Source organism: Epinephelus moara, chromosome 3 (genome assembly GCF_006386435.1).
Source record: "Epinephelus moara isolate mb chromosome 3, YSFRI_EMoa_1.0, whole genome shotgun sequence".
Taxonomy (NCBI): Eukaryota; Metazoa; Chordata; class Actinopteri; order Perciformes; family Serranidae; genus Epinephelus; species Epinephelus moara.
This window is the reverse complement of record NC_065508.1, coordinates 27,456,016-27,477,182: the sequence shown is the minus strand read 5'-3', so window position 1 is coordinate 27,477,182 and position 21,167 is coordinate 27,456,016. Positions and strand designations below refer to the sequence as shown.

Below are 21,167 nucleotides of genomic sequence, written 5' to 3'. Positions count from 1 at the left end.
TATATATATATATATATATATATATATATATATATAATGTATATGTGTGTGTGTTATCGGTTATCAGTTATAAGTATCGGCCTTTTGGAGCTGAAAGTTATCGGTTATCGGTATCGGTTTAAAAGAAAAGTTATCGTGCATCCCTAATATAAATAAACTTGTCAATGACACGTTCACACTCTGAATATTAAGCTAGAACCAGCAGCCGATTGCATAAAGCATAAAGACGGGAAACAGGAGAAAACAGTTGGCCTGGTCATGTCCACATGTAAAAACATGCGCCTGCCTCAAACGGTCACTAATTAACACATTATGTCATGTCTGTTTAATCCACAAGGAGTTTTGTCCTGGGCTGTTTCTTGTTGTTTTCACACTTTGGTTTTTGTATGAATTTGTGAGCATCAAAGATGCCGGTGTGCAGATTTCGGCATCGATCTTTTCACCAAACTCTTGACAACTAAAGCACATTTTCTAAAATGTAGTGCTACTGCTTAAATTTTTTATTTCTTTTTGAAGAGTAGAAAGTCCTCGTACCTCCCCCCTCTGCTTCTTTGATGTCTTCCTCAATTGCCTCCTCGATCGCCTCATCGAATTCATCAAATCTGTAAAATTAGCATTGACAAGAATACATGTTATGGATCGTAGAGAACATCGTACTTCATCAGTACATTAAATTTATTTTCTGCAAAAATAATTAAAAGGATCAAATTCTAGTTAATTAGCACTGGCTGCTGAAAAGATGCATTAAATTCATCAAGTCTAACTAAATCTAAATATATCTACATTACATTACATAACTTACTGTATTTTTATATTATATGTTATTTCATGTATTCTTTTCCACTTCAATTATATATTTAGTATTCTTATGTTGTGTTCACACTGGGCACCAATAACACAATACCTGCGAGTGAATTACATGTAAAGTCTGTATAAAGATGCGATTAGACTCAAATTCCTGTTAGTGACACGAAACATGCAAATTAAGGGGCACAACCAATTGGCACCATGATAGCCAATCAGCATTAAGATCCTCCAGCGACGTATGACGCTGAGGATTTACCAGCAGTTCATTCATCGATTCAGCAATTTCAGGCAGGTATGATGCAGGTCAACACAGATGATATTCTAACGTTCAAACAAAATTTCGCTTCGTGTTTGGTGTGAGCACAACATTATGATAGTATTATCACTACATCAATACAATTTTCATGTAATTGGAGGTATTGTTTTGTGTATAATGCACAGTTTAAAGGTTTTTAATGTAATCACTCATTCATTTTATTTCTCACTTTTGTTTGTATTTATTTAATTAAAATAGTTCTGTATCTTTTTTCTTTCTCTGTGCTGCTGTGACATGTGAATTTTTTTAGGTGTCTATAAAATAAACCTTTCAGAGTACACTTACACAAATCATCTTAACAAGAAGAACCACTGAATGTAAAAAGTAAAACTAAAATCAGTGTATAAAAATGACAAAAGAAAAAAAAAAAAGAAATGACTTATTAAATACAAGAAAATCAGAGCACAGACCTGTAGCTGATGGATTTCTTCGCCCTCGTCGACCTTCGACCCCAGCTCTTACTTCTCTTTGTGTCTTTCTTCTCTTTGATGATGATCTCTGGCTTCTCTTCCTCTACCTCCACCTGTAAGAAATAAGAGTTGGTCATTTACTGTCACAAACATCAACAGGGAAACGTGTAGTTCCCTTTCAGTCGATTCACTCGGTACAACACATATAGTATGGGATATCACGCCCCCGCGTGGCCTGACTGAAGAAACCTCTATTCACGCCTTTAAGGCAGATGATCTGTGGTGACGCATGTGAGGCATGGCCTGCACATATATACCTGCGTCGCCACAGTCATTCTTCAGTTCTTACGCTCTTCACCTCACTAAGAACACCTCTACCAAATGGGTTAGCTAGCTGCTGCTAGTTAGCTCTGTTCTATAGGCTACTGCCGACGCGAGATTAGCTTAATAGCCCCTGTTGGTGTTAGCCATCGGCTACCCGCGGAGCACTAATTTCGTGTGTATTTTCGAGTACTATTCATCAAAGGGTTTCATGTCTCGGTATGAGCACCAAGCCTAAACAGGCGAAGAAGTCGTCTTCTGTTCACCCCTGTCCCCAGGGGTGCGGCTTCTCTTTGCACGACAAGGACCAGCACGAAGCATGTCCCGTCTGTCTGGGAATCCTCCATGCTAGGAGGGCGTTGATTGAGCCTGGGTCTTGTGTGTCTTGTCGCCAGCTCCGGAGCTCAACCCTGGAGAGGCGGGTCACGTTTGTGGAGAAAGTGCTGGGGAAGACGACTGTTTCACAGCAGGACCCCCTCCTCTCCGAGTCGACGGACCCAGATTCGTCTGAGTCCGACGGCGAGGAGCTTTTGGCCGAAGTCCCTGCTGGTGACTGGGCGGACCAAATGGAGTATGTTGACGGGTTAGCCAAGTGTGAAACGGACCCCTCCGAGGGCGCTAGCCAGCCGCCGCTTCAGCTAGCCGCTTGCCATGATAACGATGACGTGCTGGACATCGGTTTGGACGTGCAAGGCTTGTCGGAGGATGAACTGGAGGCTTTATCGTTGGGCCAGTACGCCGCCACTGCTGCGTCGGTTGACCAGGACGACACATCCTTCCTCTCGCTGTACCGCCATGCAGCCGAGAAGCTGGAGGTGGAGTGGCCCTCTCCCCCACCGGCTCAGAAATCATCGCGGTTTGCGGGATTTTTCCTTCCCCCCGAGCCGATGACTGTTAAAAATAGTCTGCCCTTGTTCCTTGATTTTGTCGCGGAGCTAACCTCAACGTGGAACAAGCCGCTGTCTACCCGCGTCACGGTGCCCGGCTATGGACAGTATTTGGACCGGGATGGAGCCGTCCCTGGCAGCCTATCTGGCCCCGGCCCAAAACCACGGTGTCGGCGGCCCCACTACGCTCCCATCCAAGCACTGCAGGTTCTCCGCGTCGCAGCTGGAGAAGATTTACCGGGCACAAGCAGGCACGGCCCGTGCGCTGAGCTCGGTCACTATGCTCTAGACATATCAAGCCATATGTCTGGCGGAACTTGGGTCACTCATGCCTTCCGACAGTCCACTGGCCCCTCTTCTCAACGAGGTTAGAGTCGCTACAGATTACATCCTCCGCGTGTCCCGCTGTGCAGCGCTCTCCCTGGGCAGAGGGATGGCTTCTATAGTGGTTGCGCAGAGGCACCTGTGGCTGACTCTTTCCGACGTTCCGGAGAGGGACAGGGCTGTTTATTTGGATGAGCCAGTGTCTGCTGAAGGCCTGTTTGGACAGTCGCTCGACGCTATTCAGACAAAATTTGAGCTGAGAAAGAAGCAGACAGAAGCCCTGCGCAGCATCATCCCCAGACGTGATGCTAAACCAAAGCTCATGTTTAGCTCTGGGCGAGAAGCATTGCACTCCCCTGACACAGTCTCCCAAGCACAACCCCCCCCCCACACACACAAGTGCCCCAGTATTGGTGCCTACTGTTCACTGTGTGAATGTTGTAAATGTGCATTTATTGAAATCAATAAAGGTTCCGTTCTGTACCCAAAACAATACCAAACAAATAAACCAGGTCAAACTGGTGGTGCCGTCCCCCTCTGGCACACCAGAGAGCAACAGCCGATTCCCTACAGTGCTGCAGGTCAGTCGGCTAGCTATCCATCTCCCTCAATGGCGCGCATGCGCAGTCTCACCGTGGGTAGAGAGGACTGTTGCCATGGGTTACCGGTTACAGTTCAGGGCCCGGCCACCCCGTTTCCACTCTATAACAAACACAGTTGTAGGGGACGAGGCAGCTGCAGTACTGAGGGAAGAAATAAACAGCTTGTTGAACAAGAGAGCGATACGAGTTGTTCCCACTTCGGAGACGAACAAAGGTTGGTACAGCCGCTATTTCGTTGTTCCGAAGAAAGGGGGGGGGGGACTTTGTCCTATTTTAGACCTGCGAGTGTTAAACAAGTATCTATGAACTTAAAGGTTCAAAATGCTAACACTCAGACAGCTACTGAGCGCAATCGGACCGGGAGATTGGTTTACAACTATCGATCTTACAGATGCTTACTTTCACGTAGCGATACACCCGGACCACCGGCAGTTTCTAAGGTTTGCATTCGAGGGCACGGCCTACGAATACCTGGTGCTGCCGTTCGGCTTGTCACTCGCCCCCCGCACCAAAATGTGTCGAGGCGGCGTTAGCTCCGCTCCGGGAGAAAGGCGTTTGCATATTAACCTATCTAGACAATTGGGCTTTGATCGCGAGCTCCACAGAGAGGGCAGCGGCGCACCTGTCGCTAACTCTGTCGCACGTCCAAGCGCTGGGCTTCTCGGTGAATTTACGGAAAAGTTCACTGACCCCGAATCAGCAGTTTTCCTTTCTCGGGCTGGAAATATATTCGATTTCAAACCGAGCGCGTCTGTCAGAGCACAGGGTGGCTGCGTTTCACCGCTGCCTCGCTCAGTTTCAGTTGGGACGCAAACTATGTTTTCGGACGATCTCACAGCTGTTAGGCATGATGGCATCTATGATCGGTGTAGTGCCACTCAGGCTGTTAAAGATGCGAGCGTTGCAACGCTGGACTCAATCTCATTGGTTGTGCGCGCCACGTCACCTCCAGAGGAGGCTGACGATATCTCCTTCTTGCATGTCGGCGCTCCTCCCGTGGAGGGAACCTGGTTTACTACAACAGGGCTCCCCTATAGGGAGGGTGTCTTTTCGCAAGGTGGTGTCCACAGATGCCTCCCTGAGAGGGTGGGGGGCTCTGTGCGAAGGTGCGGCAGTGAGAGGGGTGTGGACGTCGGTACAATGCAGGCTCCACATCAACCACCTGGAGCTGTTAGCAACTTTCTTAGCTCTAAAGCATTTTCGTCCGGTTCTGACAGGCCATCATGTTCTGATCAGGACAGACAATACAACGGTGGTTTCCTGCATAAACAGGCAGGGAGGGACCCGCTCACTTCCCCTGTTGAAACTGGCTCGATCTCTGTTGCTATGGTGCAGTGCTCATTTTCTGTCTCTCAGAGCCATCCATGTCCCAGGCCACCTGAACCTGGGGCCGGACCTCCTCTCCAGGGGAGGTCCTCTTGTGAGGGAGTGGAGGTTGCACCCATTGGTGGTGACTCAAATATGGGACCGTTTTGGCAGGGCAGAAGTGGACCTTTTTGCCTCCAGAGCAAATACCCACTGCCCCCTGTTCTTTTCCATGACGGACCACAACGCTCCCCTAGGGATGGACGCGTTAGCGCACACATGGCCCGACACGCTTCTGTATGCGTTTCCCCCAGTGGAGATGATTTTGTCAGTTCTGGAGAGGGTGCGCCGACAGGGTCTCTCTCTGATCCTGGTGGCCCCTCACTGGCCAGCGAAGTCGTGGTATGCCGAGATAATAAGTCTGCTGGCAGCGAGGCCCTGGCAGCTTCCCCTCCGCAGGGACCTCCTCTCCCAGGCGGGAGGGGAGGTGGTTCACCCGCGCCCAGAGCTGTGGCGGTTGCATGCCTACCTGTTGAAAGGTCCAATCTAATAGCTAAGGGTCTGCCCCCAAGTGTGGTGGCAACGATCCAGAGTGCGAGGGCGTCGTCAACTAGGGGTTTGTATGCTTACAAATGGCGGGCGTTCGAGCAGTGGTGTCAAGACCGAAATGTACTCCCATTTCAGTGCTCTATTGTGGATGTTTTGACATTCCTCCAGGAACTGCTGGATAAGGGTCTCTCTTTCTCCACAATTAAGGTCTATTTGGCCGCTATATCTGCATGCCATGTTGGTTTTGATGGAGTGACACCAGGCGCTCATCCTCTTGCCATGCGTTTCCTAAAGGGAGTCCGCAGGCTGAGGCCTGTGATTAAACCCAGCGTTCCCTCATGGGATTTAGCTTTGGTGCTTGAGGCGCTTTGTGGACCCCCATTTGAGCCTATTGAGTCTGCAGATATGAAGTTTCTTTCATATAAGACAGCACTACATCTTGCTTTGGCTTCTGCAAAGCGGGTGGGCGACCTTCATGCGTTATCTGTACATCCCTCGTGTACTAAGTTCACTGTGGATGGCTCTAAAGTTACATTGCGCCCAAATGCAGCATATTTGCCTAAGATTATCCCTGCAGCCTATAGCTCTATGACGTTTGAGCTTTTGAGCTTCTGTTCGCTTCCGAGGAGCAGAGGAGGTTACATTTCTTGTGCCCTGTGCGTGCGCTACGTACTTACATAGACCGCACACAGAGTGTGCATTTATGTGACCAACTGTTTGTCTGTTTTGCTAATCTGGCTAAGGGTATTATGTGACCAACTGTTTGTCTGTTTTGCTAATCTGGCTAAGGGTAAAGCTCTGTCTAAGCAGTGGGTTTCTCATTGGATTGTGGAGGCTATCTCCCTAGCATACAACGGCAGGGGTCTTCCATTGCCTCACGGTGTGAGGGCATATTTGACCAGGGGCATGGCAGCATCATGGGCTTTATTTAAAGGGGTATCTGTGAGTGATATCTGTGCTGCAGCCAGTTGGTCATCACCGCACACTTTTGTCCGGTTTTATCGTTTGGATGTGACAGCCCCTTCAGTGGCTCACTCTGTCCTTTCTGCTGGGTCTACGATGCACTAGAGTGCTGGAGGTGGACTCTGGTTCGGTGGCTGCTTTGCGGGGCGTGTATACATGTCCCATACTATATGTGTTGTACCGAGTGAATCGACTGAAAGGGAACGAAATGTTATGACTATAACTTCTGTCCCCTGAAGGAGAGGAACGAGGTACAACACTAGGTTGCCCCGCTGTGCAGCTGGGCTCGGTGAAGAGCGGCTATCGAACTGAAGAATGACTGTGGTGACGCATGTGAGGCCCCGCCCGCACATATATACCTGCGTCACCACAGATCATCTGCCTTAAAGCCGTGAATAGAGGTTTCTTCAGTCAGGCCACGCGGGGGCGTGATATCCCATACTATATGTGTTGTACCTCGTTCCTCTCCTTCAGGGAACAGAAGTTATAGTCATAACATTTCGTTATCTGGTAAAAATCACACACTGAACACTTACCGAGGGTTCGATGATGTTTTCAACACTGATTCCAACATAAATCAGACGCTCTTTCCTGGAGGAGATAACACACAGTGAGAAAGCCTTTCAATGTCAATAAGGTGCTCAAGTATCAATCAACCCAAACCAATATACTCTTCACTGTTTGTTAAAATAATTAGCATGTGTGTTTTAACTTTTCAGTCGTGTTCAAATGTTGGCAGCGCTGCAAAGCTTTCACAGTGAAGGAGCTGAAACTTTCACAATAACAGGACAACATCGATTTGCAGTCTGACAAAACTATCAATGTTTATAATCAGTTATCTTTTTGTGTGATCTTTTCTACACCAAAGCAGAAATACATTCAAGTAGGTGCAGTAAGTGCAGCATCACTGGCAGTCAGTGGGAGTTAGGCTGTAGAACTTACACAAAAAAATAAGTGTTGGTTAGTTTATGAAAAGAAAAACTGTTTGAACAGGGACCAAATGAGCCGAACTACAGGTGTAATGGCATCCCAAATCTACCTGAGACCTCCAATCACAGGTTATGGACAAACAGGAATGTTTCTCATTCAGATCAGTTTCATTTGAATGATTTTAAGAGAGACAGATGTTTGTTGATTTGTCTGGTGGCTAAATGCTGACATTTTTGGGGGGATTCCTGCGGGATGGGAGTCAATTTCACTATTTATCACTTGACTGGGACAGGACAGAAAGTAAACAGGAATGGGCAGGATGGGAATCATAATACTGAGCTAGCAATGTGAAGTCAGCAGCTATCAGTTAGTTTCCACAGAGCACAGGAATTATATATTATAAATATAAATATATATGGACCATAAGGAGAATATTATCGCAATCATGATGCTAATTTCTGTTAGAGCATTAGAGGTGATTTCTATTATGTGTTAGCATCGAGCTAACTGACTAAGCGCTAGTTATTTGCAACATGGTTGTGGCAAATGAGCAGTTATGCTAGCTATGCTAAGCGCTATTTCAGCATTATGCTATACTGTATAGTTGAATGAATATACTTAGTTGTTATAAATATGTAGTTCTAATATCAATAAACGCTATTTTCTTTATTATTTAGAAAAACAACACAGGAATGGGACGGGATTCATTCAGTCCCACTCCCATTTTTGTGGGAGTGGAATTGGACAGGATTTAAAACCCACTCCAGAATCACGGTCTACTGGTAACCCCTGAGGTTTATCTTTGAACCTCTTTGGTAGGTCACAGTCTCCAGGCTGGAACTGCTAGCCTAAAAATGACCCCCAAACAGTCAACAAACTATTCAGCATTAGAGTATTTGTGGTTGTATTGGACTGCATTATACGATAAGATGTTCCTGTTGTGTTGCCTACCGTCTGTATAGTTGTACATCTTTGTTGACAGAAGAGTTTAAAGTATTGCAACCAAAAATTAAACTACTATTTGAAAAAACATACCAAAGGAAGGTGGCAGTGAAACAGGGACTCAGGGAGTGTCATACAGTAACAGTTTGGGACAGTCAGTATTATTTGTTGGGATTTTTTGGGTGTCACTCAATCCCTGACAAGACGGCTGTTGTAGTATGTGCACATTTTTAATGAATGGTACGAACAGTACAAAACGTCTTACCTTCTCACAGCCCGTTCCTTCTTTTTCAAAGCAGCGTCGAGATTTTGGAGCTGTTCCTCTAATTTGTCACAGAGCAGCTTCTGCAGAGGGGATTAGCGACGGAGACATTAAGACACATGATCCTATTCAGTTTATTTTTTATTTAATATTTGGTGCTTTGACTACTACGTACATGTTGACAGGGTGGACAGAACCATTCTCCGTCGGGGATGATCATGAGGGGAGGCCTCAGACAGGCTGTGTGGTACCCGCTGTCACATGAATCACACAGCAAGATCTGTGAAGGAGATGACAAATGTTAAAGGCAAAAGGTTTTTTTTCAACCTGGAGCCTATTTTACAATGTTGTTGTGTCTACGTGACTGATGGGAACAACAGTTTTTGAAATTGGTCCAGTACTGAACAAGAGTGCTGCAGACAGGCTGCAATATAACTATTTGGGACAATATGCATCCTCAATGACAATAACTAAAAGTGCTTATTTTTGCCACTGAGAGGCTCAAAATGTTATTTTAAGTGCCTGACAACATTATGGAAAGGATCCCTACAGAGAGAGACCTTTTTGTTGAAGAGTAAGACCCTTTTTGTTCAACCAGAAACAGCTCTGAAACCGCTATCACCAAACCCACCAGACTCCATTTAAATAAATAGTAATTTTATCATCATGTAACACACTGCATTTGAAGTCGACAGACACGAAATAAAACTCACAAAAAACCTCTTGGTGACGGCAATTTTAGACCAGTTTCTGGTTAAACAAAAAGGATCTTACCCATTAACAAAAAGGTCTGTCTCTGTAAAGATCCTTTCCATAATGTTATCAGACAAACAGACATTTTCACATCAGGTGTCTCTACCCTCTCTCTTTTTTCTTCTGCCTGTTTCTCACTTTGTAATTTCAGTTTTAACAATAACTTGTTTATTGATTAGAAAACTGAAATATAAGTTGGTACAAGTATGAGATGCTGCGAGTACCCACCAGCTCAGGGTGATTTGGAAGACCACAATGTTTGCAGGGGTCGTCATTAGGAGGTAGGTCGTCGTCTGAGGATGTCGAGGAGTCTGAGCTTCGCCTTTCTCGGTTACGATTCCGCCTCTTTCTGCTTCGCTCAACCTTGTAGTCTTCATCGCTGTCGTCCTCTTCCTCGCTCTCGTCGTCGTCGCTGGACTCCTCGTCGCTGTTGTCGTCGTCATCTTCGGAGCCTTTCTTTTTACGGCGCGTTCGTGTGTTGGACCACCGAACCCTCCGTCTCTTTCTCCCCTGAAACAAGCAACATGTTGACTTTCAACAGAGCGGATGAGTCAAAGGACAACTCAGTAAATATTATGAGTACTTGAGGTACATTTTGCTGATAATACTTGTATACTTTTACTTAAGTAAGGTTTTAAATGCAGGACTGGTGCTTTTATAATTCACTATTAGCATATTCACCTACAGGTAAACTGAGGCCACATCTGCACTTATACGTCTTTGTTATAAAATGTTATAAAACGGAAACAATCTCCATACACAAAAGCTTTTTGGCACCATTACAGAAATAATCTCCATCTACGTATATTAAAATGCTCCAATACGCATATCACATGGGCTTTCACGTACACTGGACATGCGCCTACCAGTGTGAACAGGAAGCAGATTGTCTGCCCTGCCGTTGGTTGGTTTGTGACTGAAATTTATTCAGTTACGGCAAAAAATAAGACAAGAGATTTCTTTGCTGGGACCAACGATCAGGTGGAACTGTTACTGAAAGTAACACAGGAGTATATGGAGGACAGGCTGGGAGAAAACAGACTGGGGGTAATTGCAAAGCAAATATGGCGACAGAGCGGTACCTGGAGTATTAACCACCGCCGGAGGAAGCTATAGCAAGGAGAAGGGAGTAGCCGCAAAGGAAGGATGAAAACACAAAAGGTATGGAAGCATAGCTATAATGTTTTGACTTGACATGTGACCATATCAGAAAGTGAACGTGGGTGTCCGCGTCATTGCTTCCAGATGTTTGAGTTTTTCGCCCATCCAGACTAAAATGCAACACCAGTTTTCAAACTGAAATGGGCTAAGCAACGTTTTAAAAGGTCTCCATTTTAGGGGAGCCGAAAGGCTGGAGTAGTGTCGAGGCTATGCTCAAATATAGCAAGTTATGCGTTTTAAAACGAAACCATGTAAGAGTGTTGCAGGGATGATGTTTATTTGTGGACAAACACGGAGTTTAAAATCGCCAATGTTCCCACGAGAGAAAGTCAATGGCATTTTTCCATTGGATTACTGCAGAAAATCAGCTCTATGGCAAACCAACCTTTATGAAGTTAGGCCATTGACAAACTAAACTATGGTCGCATGGCTAAAAGTTGCCACCACATCGAGGCTGTAAAGACGAGTTCAATGTGATGATGCTCTGTAGTCTCATTTAGCCACTTGTTAGCAACCGCCTTTTTTAAGACACGTAAAAGCTTCAAAGCTCACAAGTGGGGTATTTACTGACGTGTTTTATGCCGTAGAACAAAACATGAATGTCTCTTAAACTTGTGTTAACCACAGACCTTATGTCAGGCATCTAGCCAAACACCCATTCAAAAAACTCATTGACTTCACGACAAGGAAACAAGGAGTGCTACAATGCTAACTCATTTTGGGGTTTTAGCACCTATTCCTGCACCACTCTTTTAGGGGTGATGTAGCCCCAGCTAATAAATTAAAGTGAAGGACAAGGCTACGCTTTACTGATTGTGCTTGAATTTATTTGAAAACAAAAAAAAATTTAACTTGTTAGACTCTGACTTGGAAAAGTGACAGACCAGGCTGAGGGTGTGAGACGAGTTCAAACAGGAAACCGTTCTGCAATATTCTAAAAACCTGCCGGTTCACACCAATGCAACTAGATGAGACCGTGGATCATCTCTATGCAACTACATCTGTTCTGATTTGCAGCTTTTCAGACTTATTTTGTGGCTGAATATAATTTGTAGCTTCTTAAAATATGAATGAGGATAGTGATAGTGAGATACTGGCTACAGCTGCATTTGTCCTAGTGATGAAACAGCGAACAACAACTGGGCTTAAAACCACTGGTATGGTCGTTCTATTTCACGAAACTTTAAGAAAGATGCTTTGAAAAATACTTCCATGGTGCGATCTAGTGAGCGACCTTACCTTAGGTTTAGGCTGGCCCTCCTGATCAGCCTTCTTCTCTCTTGGTTTCTTTTGAACAGCTTTCACCTCCTCGTCCTCCTCCTCGTCTTTTTCTTTCTCCCCCTCGCCCTCCTTGCCCTTCTCAGGCGGTGGAGCAGCCTGCGACTTCTCCAGCTTCCTGTCGTGGATCTCCACCACCTTTGGCGTTGGCCTGGAGATCCTCGGTGATCTTCGAAGAGATCTCCCCGTGTTCGAATCGGACTCAGAATCTGCTTGTCTCTCCTCTCTCATGAGCTCAGCTTTCCTTCGGTGGACTGGGGCCTTGAGTTTTTTCCTGTGGGAAACCTTGGACCTTGGAGCTTCCTCGCCGTTCGCCACCTCTTTTTTTGGTGCAGAATCCTCGTCTTCACTTTTGCTTTTATTTTCCTCATCAGCGGGCTTTTCAGTATCTGGCTCTTTGCTTGGGTGGTCCTCTTTCTCTGCTTCAGTTGAGGATTTGCTGTCGGTTTCTTTGCTCACATTCTGGTGACCAGATTCGTCCATTTTGGTCGAGGGTTCGCTTTCTTTATTAGCATGTTTCTCTGCAGTTTTTGAGGGTTTCTCTTTTGTGGGATCTTCTTTATTTTCTTTGTCTTGACACAAGGATTTCTCACTGTCAATTTTAGGTTCATCCTTGTCAGTGTCCTTTTTAGTTTCTGTGTTTGTGTCCTTCTTAGTTGTCTTGTCCGTGTCCTTTTTAGTTTCTGTGTTTGTGTCCTTCTTAGTTGTCTTGTCCGNTCTGTGTTTGCGTCCTTTTTACTTTCCTTGTCTGTGTCCTTTTTAGTTTCTGAGTTTGTGTCTTTTTTACTTTCCTTGTCTGTGTCCTTTTTAGTTTCTGTGTTTGCGTCCTTTTTAGTTACCTTGCCTGTGTCCATTTTATTTTCGTTCTTGGTGTCCTCTTTAGTCTCCTTGTCTGCATCCTTTTTAGTCTCCTTCTCGGCATCCTTTTTACTTTGTGATGACGGATGCTCTGCTTCAATTCTTTTAGGCTTTTCTTCTGACACCTTTTCCCGTTCTGTGTCTGGTCTTTCAGCTTTTTTATCTGTTTCTTTAGAGACATTTGTCTTCTCAACAGCACTGGGTGGTTTATCTTTCCCTTCAGATGCTTCCTCCATCATCTTACTTGCAACCGAGTTAATCTCAGTTTTGTCATCCTCTTGTGGTTTTGTCAGATCAGGTTTAACAGCCACTGCTTCTACCTCCATGGGCTCGGGCACGGAGTCGCTTATCTTGGAAACATCACGCATCGTACTGTCCTCGCAGTTAGCAGTTTTCTTTGCATCTTCAGTCTTCTCCGTCTCTTCCACCTTCTCCGTCCTCTCTGTCTTTCCTGTGTCAGTCTCAGAGGCTGCACTGGACTCCACTGGCTTCATCTCTGAATCTTTAATGTTATCCTGATTCTCTGCAGGTTTACATGATTTGTCCAGCTTTTTAATCACTGACGACTCTGTGCTCTCTTCAGTGTTGGATGTTCCTTCTGGTTTCTCACTGATAACTGGTTTGTCGGTCTTTTTACTGACTTCAGGATTTCGTGTGGCTTCTCGGGTCTCTTTATCGTCACTGTCTTTTAGTATGTCTGTCTTTTTAATGACAGATGATGATACAGCCTTTTCAGAGTCAACAGATTTCTTTGCAGGATCTTTGTCTGCACGCAATGACGTTCTGATGACTCCTGGCTTTTCTTTCGGGGCCGATTTATCTGAATTCTCTGCTTTAGTTTCCTTAGCATCACTCATTTCTGTTTGCTTCCTTTCTGTTACGTTTTCTGACGTCTTGGTTTCTGTTGTATCTACACAGGCTGGTTTTCCCTCCGAATCTTTTGATTCAGCTTCTTTGAATGTGACTTTTTCCGACTCACCATTTTTCTTTAACGTCTTCTCTGCGGTACAAGAGTCTTTTGTGGCTGCTGGTTTTGATCCTTTTACTTTGTCATGCACTTCATGATTAGACGACTTCTCAGATGCCTTACTAACATCTTTAGGTAGAGGCGGCGGTTCTTTTGGAGGCTCATGTGCTTCCTCTTTTGACACAGCTTCCTTTTCTACATTCTTATCTAGATTTTTCTTGGCAGGGTCTGCTTGTTGTGATGTCACTCTCTCTGAGACCTTCTCTGCACTGCAACCTTCACCCTTTTTATCCTTTGTATCCTCCTTGTCTGTGGATGGAGAGTCTTTTTCTTTCTTTTCTACAGCTTTACCTGCATCTGCTTCAGCCGTCCGCTCTTTATCAACGGTGGTGTCTTTTAGTGACTCGCACAAGTGACTCTGGAGGCCTTTCTCTGACACAGGCTGAACTTCACCATTAACATGATCATTTATACTCGGCACTTTCTTTGTCTGCTCAGGCGTTGAGTCAGCTTTAGGAGCTTCCTTGACCTGAGAAACAGACGGGTTTTGCACTATGATGCTGCTATTTTTTTCAAAGTCTTCACTAAACTTCATTCCTCTTTTTTTCAAAGGGATCTTGGCCTGCTGGTCGTTCTTCAGAGCTTGTTGAATCTCCTCTGCGCTGTTCTTCTTGGCCTCCTCTCCCTTTTCTGCCTTTAATGATAAGCATGGTGCCTCAGAGGCGGGTTCACTTGTTGCTGTGCTTGTTTTATTGTCCGGCACATCCATTGGCTCTTCTTTGATGCTCTGGGTTTTTGTACTGATGCTGAGATCCGCTGCAGGCTTTTCTGAATTGAGCTCTGCTTCAGCTTTGCCTTCAATGATGCCATTCAGAGATGATTTGGCCTCTGAAGTTTCTGTTTTCAAGTCATCTTTCTGTGTTTCTTTTTCATCATTCTCTGTCTTTGGTGAGACTGGACCGACAGCCTTGTTGGAGTCTTTGTTCTCTTCATCAGACGTGTCCTCAGTCTTTTTAACTTCACCTGTAATAAAAAGATGAAATAAAAAAGATCAAATTAACGCTTGTAATAAAAGAAAAGAGTACAAGTGGGAAACTTTGATTCATATCTAAAAATACATACTGTGCAGGATTTTCCTAAAAAAACATAAAGACTCATACAGAAATAATTGGACTCATTCATGACTTATGACCCACCAGAAGTGTGTGGTGGTGGATTATTTTGCAGAGACTCTGTGCTCTGCCTGTATTTTCTGTGTTCTCAACATTTATAGGTGTGAACTAGGGATGCACAATAATTTTGGAATCAGCTGACATTAGCTTTAAAATGATCTATCAGAATCCTCCAAAACGCTTTTTCGTATTTTACACAATAAACAAACATAACATACATTGAAAAGTATTGTATTTCACGTCTCCATCTGCTGGTGGGACATCATGAGAAGAGTATGCATGTATAATATGGTGTTAATTCCACTACAGAGGAGACCTGATGATCACTAAAATTAGGTGGCGAAAAAAAAAGTGGATATATCAATATTGGTATTGGTTATTGGCCAAATTAGTTGTTATATATTGGCATATCAGATACTGGCAAAAAATCCAATATTGTACATCCCTGGCGTGTACTCCTACAGGGCTCAGGTGAGGTCGGGCTTTATAAAATGGTAGCCACAAGGTGCCAGACAAAAAAAAAAAAACAGAGGCAAACACAGTTGGGCAAAACGCCAAAGGAGTGTGAATCTGGGGTTGGCTTTTACTTTAACTTTTGTTGGTCATATTGTTTACAAACAGTACCCAACAATCCTGCATAGTATACCTCTAAATCATAGATGTCACATAACCATGAAAGAGGGATAGGTAGAAAAAAAGATTTAAACAAGAAATTACGGTTCGTATCTTCAGCGATTCAATGACTGCAAATTCTTTGGTCGATATTTGGTACATTCCGTCCTCTTCCAGTGTTGCCAACTCTGCAACTTTCTCACTAGATTTCGCAATCTCAGAACCCATCAGCTATCGACAGACGACAATAAAGTCTCGGGGGGGGGGGGCCAATATTTAGGGCTGATCCAAATTCACTAGCGAATACCTGGGCCAAGACTTCCTCTTACACGTGCCACTCACTTTGGCTAATCTCCATGAACAGGTATCTGCATACGAATGCAGATATTTTAAACAAGCTAATATAAAGCCAATATGGTGTCAGACATAGCCAATGGGTTCTGAGATTGCATTTCGGCCAATGCCCTATGACTCTCCACACTGACTGTTTACCTGCTATTCAGACATTATTGGTCAGTACAACTCGGACTACAAACGGAAACCAAAAGACTTCCAATATCCTTCGCCTACAGATTCAGCATACATATGTGGAATCTGTTTGTAGAGATTATAGATTTAGCAACTTTTGAACTTGCATGGACTTGCATTTGTGTAGCACCTTACTAGTCTTCCAACTACTCAACGCGCTTTTTTACCCTACGAGTCACAATCACCCATTCACACACGTTTACAGACTGGTGGCCGAGGCCACCATACGAGGTGCTAAACAGCGTTAACACACTCACACACTGATGGAACAGCCATCAGGAGCAATTTGGGGTTCAGTATCTTGCTCAAGGATACTTTGACATGCAGACTGGAGGAGCCAGGGATCGACTGCTGATCTTCCTGTTAATGGACGACCTGCTCTACTTCATGAGCCACAGGCGCCCACTTTGTGACTTTATATCTAAAAAGTGACTGGCAACAAATCTAGCAGCTTATTCAGACCATCGGGGGGAAAGCAAGATATATCTCATATTGTAATTTATTCCCATGCATGCTGCTCAGAGTAATCATAGTCCACGGCTCTTCCGCTAGCAGCGTGGGGTCTCTGGCCCTCTCTCCTCATGCACCGTACAGCAGGTGTGGGACAGGCAAGACATAAGACTGGTTGTATGAGACTTGGATTATACTGCACAAGTTGTGTGAGAGTTTGTCAGCAGATGTTGGCTGTAGAGGTGTGCGAGAAAAAATGTCTTCACGAATTCAAGGTAACATGCTGCAAGTACTTGATATACTGGTCATTTTGTAGGTAACTGAAGTTTTCCTTTAACATGATAATGATTTGCCTCAGAGATTCTTCTCACTGCAATCAACCCAACTGAAAGTGCTTACATTTGATATACTACTAAAATAAATAAACACAAACAGATAGTTTATAAGTCTAAACTTTACCTTCTTCTGCTTTGTCTTTACTCTTTTCACCATCAGGTTTTGTTTCCTCTTCTTTTTTTAACAGCGCAGGGTCAATTTGTGTCTTCAGCAGAGCCAAAACCTCAGCCAAGTCGTTTCTATCTCTACAGGAAGAAAAGAAGATAAATATAATCATGCCTTTATCAGAGTAAATAACACATGAGGGGTCTGCTTTTACAGAGAGCATTAGCATTTACATTTTATGTCACGGTGCCTGCAGCACGTTTCATCACTTCTGTCTGCTTACCTGACGATGCACTTCCATGACGAGCCGTCCAAGTCGTCCTGTTCCTCAACATAAAGGCGAACATTGTCGTCCTGGTCCAGTTGAAACCAGTACATCTGACCGTCTTTGTCCCGGCCGATTGGCTGCAGACGCATCTTATCTGGGTCCTCCTCATTGATGGCAGTTTTGAACTTCACATTTTCATCAAATTGACACTCGCACAAATACTGGAGACAAAAGAAAGACACACAATGTTTTAAAATGACATCTACCATGAAGATGCACCGTTCATATTTTCAAGTAAATTTAACTTTTATTTTGGTTCTATGAGTGAAAAAATAATAATTTACTACAGATTTTTTATCTTCCAAATATTGATACATATCATCATCAGATAATCCAGTATCAGTCAGGCTGTAATTCATATTAATTTTTGAGATAATTTAGTTTGATGGTCAAAGCCAGCCCCCACTGAGAAAAACAGCAATTTAACGTTGCTGAACACAAGAGCTGCTGGTCTACTGCTGCCTTCATCAACTTCTTTATTTGTGTTATTACGTGACTTTGGTGTTTTAAAGGGTTGGTTCGGATTCACCAAAGTCACACAATAACACAAACTAACTGACTTATCGAGGCAGAGGTAGACCACCAGCTCTCGTGGTCAGGGAGCCACAATTACTGTTTTTGTCAATGGAGTCTGGTGCTTTGACGAGAGCATAGATGGAGAACTGAAACAGCTTCTCCACCCAGCCCTAATAAGAATATACAAATGAAACCTTGTCCTGTCCTGTTCAACAAGCTAACATTGCTCTTCATCAGCATCAAAACAAAGGGCCTTTTTCACAACCCTACGTTTTGACTTGTCGTAGCAGAAAAAGCGCAGGTAGACCTTAAACTCTTAACAGTGGCTCAGGTCCATTTATTACTTTCTTAGGCTACAGCGGTGCCTCTTTCATTAAATTATTTTTTGTAACCCTTTTAAAGCTGCAGAAAAAAAGCACAATTGAAATATTTGAGGAAACCAGACTGCCATTTAAAAAAGCAAGAATCACAAAGCACAGTGAGCTTACTTTAAGTATCCCCGTCTTGCACTCCATCTGCAGCTCCTTGTATCCTTTCTGTTCGAGTTCCCATGCCCATGTTGTGTTGAACTCTTGACATATCTGCAAAGAAACAACACATTTAAATGAGCAAATGAATGCATTAATTAACTGAATTAAATACTTAACTTATTTTTGTCAAGATACAATATGGACTGCATCTTGGGGACTGACTCATTTACTGTGGTTAGACTTACCTTCACAAGATATTTCTCCCATCTGTCTGCTGACACCGACTTGCCAATCTTCCTCAGCAACTTGACGTGAAGATCGACCAGCAGCTTTGGAACTGAGGAAACATCAGAAAGACAGAGAGGTCACTCACAATTAATTACTATGCGCAACTACAGCAGTTAAATGCAACATACACATTTATGCAGCAGTGATATTAGTGAAGTCTTAAGTGTAGAACTTGTAGTGGAATATTTTCACAGTGTGTGATGGTACTTTTACATATGCATGGGATCTGAATACTTCTTCCACCACTGCATAAAAGACACTTTAAAAAAGTGGGAAAAAAACAAAACTCTTTTAACTAAAAGGGAGAACTACAGACATAAATCCAAACCAGACACATAAAGGGCTGCTACCATCTGCAGCTGAGGTACATAAAGGCCCCATTTGACACAGTTTGAGAATTTACAGTATTAATTAATTAACTAATTGTTATTAAATCGGATCTGGCACTGTGTCCCATGATAGCTTACCAATCAGCATTAGAAAACATTTTCTAAATATAACACAGATGTATAGCGCAAAAAGTATAGTATTTCTCCACTAAAGATAAGATAAGGTAAGATAAGATAAGACTTTATTAATCCCACACTGGGGAAATTGACATGTTACAGCAGATAAAGAGTCAAAAATAAGGGGGGAAAATAAAAAATTACATAAAAATAAAACTATAATTAAATCCATATACACTATATACACCTTTCACGTATACAGATTTGGTATGTTAATGATTGATAAATGCCAAGGATCACTGAAATACACACACTGTGTAATATTCAATGACTGAATATTACATACACTGAAAGCATTATATTTCATGTCTCCACCTGTTGGTGGGCCACCATGATTAAAGTGTGCATGTATAATATGATGTTAATTCCACTACAATTATGAGGGGGGAAAACAGTGGCTATATTGATATCTGTATCAGCTATTGGCCAAATGAGTTGTTACATATTGGGATATCAGATATAGGCAAAAAATCCAATATCGTGCATCCCAAAATATAACATACAGATTTATAGCTGCAAAAGTACAGTATTATTATTATTATTATTCCCCACTTAAAACAATGATAAGATAATATAAGTCTTTACTAAGCAGACCAGCTCAAGTCATTAAACAAGATATAAAAAAAGAAAAAAGGGGAAAAAAGCAACCGAGTGCTAAATATGATCAAAAGATGTCACTAAAATTCAAATAAGACAGAAATAAAATATAATAAATTAATATATAATCTATATATACAGTTTGTGTGCGGTATTTTTACTGTAAAATAAAGAAATATATGAATATTATCACATCGGGAAATTGCACAGTAAAGTTACACATGTAAAAAAAAAAAAGGATAAGTACATATAAATGTGAATATTTATGATTATGAATACATTTATAACCTGAGGTCGTTGGAAGGTCGATCTGTATGATCGATAATAATAATAAAAAAATAATTACGATGGCCGGCTGGTGTTTAAAACACGTTAAGTGTGAGTTCAGTGTAACGGAGCAGATGTCAATATGAGGCGAGATATTAGACACTCAATCAGGAAGACTTCAGATGAAGATGCGCTTGCGCAAAGCGACTTTAAAAAAAAGAAGAAAAAAAAGTCAAGTAATCTATAATAAACAGCGCAACCGGAAGTAGAATGACTTTGCCTTTATATAAACGTACACGAAGATTTATCAGTGGAGTTTAAATACTGGTATATGTATGGATATCATACAATATTAAAATGTGTCCTATAAATACTAAATGCAAAACGATAACATCTGTGTGTATTCTTCACGAATAGGATCGTGTTTAAAGCGCCATAAAAGCTGTATTTTGAAAGCGTCCGCCGGAAGTCCTCGTGGTTGCGGGCAACTCGACACGAGCAGAGCGAACCACTACATGGCAAAATATTTTAACTGTAAATAAAGTGCACAATCGCGTGCCCGTCACAGACGATGACATCTTCACACATTGATAATCACAATCCACGATGTGTTGCACGAACTATAGCGATCTTCCCAGCCTCATAAACACTGTTAGCACCACACATTAGTGTCTGAGTGGTGTTACGAGCGTTAACAGCGGCAGATAAAGGCTGCTTGGAGAAAAATTAAGCCCTATTCAAAAGCTAAAAAGTGAGAGAAAACCTCGAATAATTCGGCGGGCTCACACCTGGATAATCATCTAATTATGCAAAGACACATTTTCCACTTCGAACGGCAGCTGTGAGACGCAGTTAACTTCTATTTAAGTAAACACGAAGGTTAGAAAACCACACAATAACACACAACTAGCTAACATAGCTGCTAGCCTGCTAGCACGGTACCATTATTAATGCAATGGTTGGAGTCTCTCCTCCTCCCGTTGGCAGCTGGAGGTTTTCTGCCCTACCTGAGGATGTGTCCTGCAGATATCTCTCCAGCTGAGGAAAGGTGAGCTCCGGTAAGTCCAACAACGCTCCGTACCTCTCCAGGAACGAGCAAATCACGGCGTAATTTGGACACAAACCGGGGGAAGAACTCGCCGTTGCCGCCGAAGCAGCCATCTTTTCCACACCAGTGTCAAGCCAGCCGGAATCAAATAGAGTACTTCCGGTGTTAACAAAATAAAGCGTTGATTTTATTTATTTTACATCCAGATTTTGACGCTGCATGACGGCGGATTTATTTTATTTTATTTTATATACTATATATATATATACACACAAGAAACGGCTTTGAATAAGTGAGCCCAGATACACG

At 43.2% G+C, this 21,167-nt stretch overlaps 1 protein-coding gene across 1 annotated transcript in view; it reads right to left on the bottom strand.

The window, feature by feature from the left end:
* The window catches only part of LOC126385556 (remodeling and spacing factor 1-like), a 30,255-nt gene extending 9,257 nt beyond the window's left edge, over positions 1–20,998 (bottom strand). Inside the window, 13 exon segments of the mRNA XM_050037331.1 lie at positions 535–602; positions 1,534–1,646; positions 7,021–7,075; positions 8,622–8,701; positions 8,794–8,898; positions 9,600–9,881; positions 11,772–12,530; positions 12,533–14,658; positions 16,857–16,978; positions 17,122–17,327; positions 18,171–18,263; positions 18,398–18,489; positions 20,818–20,998. Coding sequence (XP_049893288.1) covers positions 535–602; positions 1,534–1,646; positions 7,021–7,075; positions 8,622–8,701; positions 8,794–8,898; positions 9,600–9,881; positions 11,772–12,530; positions 12,533–14,658; positions 16,857–16,978; positions 17,122–17,327; positions 18,171–18,263; positions 18,398–18,489; positions 20,818–20,971 — 4,255 coding nt within the window. The 5' untranslated portion in view covers positions 20,972–20,998.
* Positions 20,999–21,167: the final 169 nt, after the last annotated feature.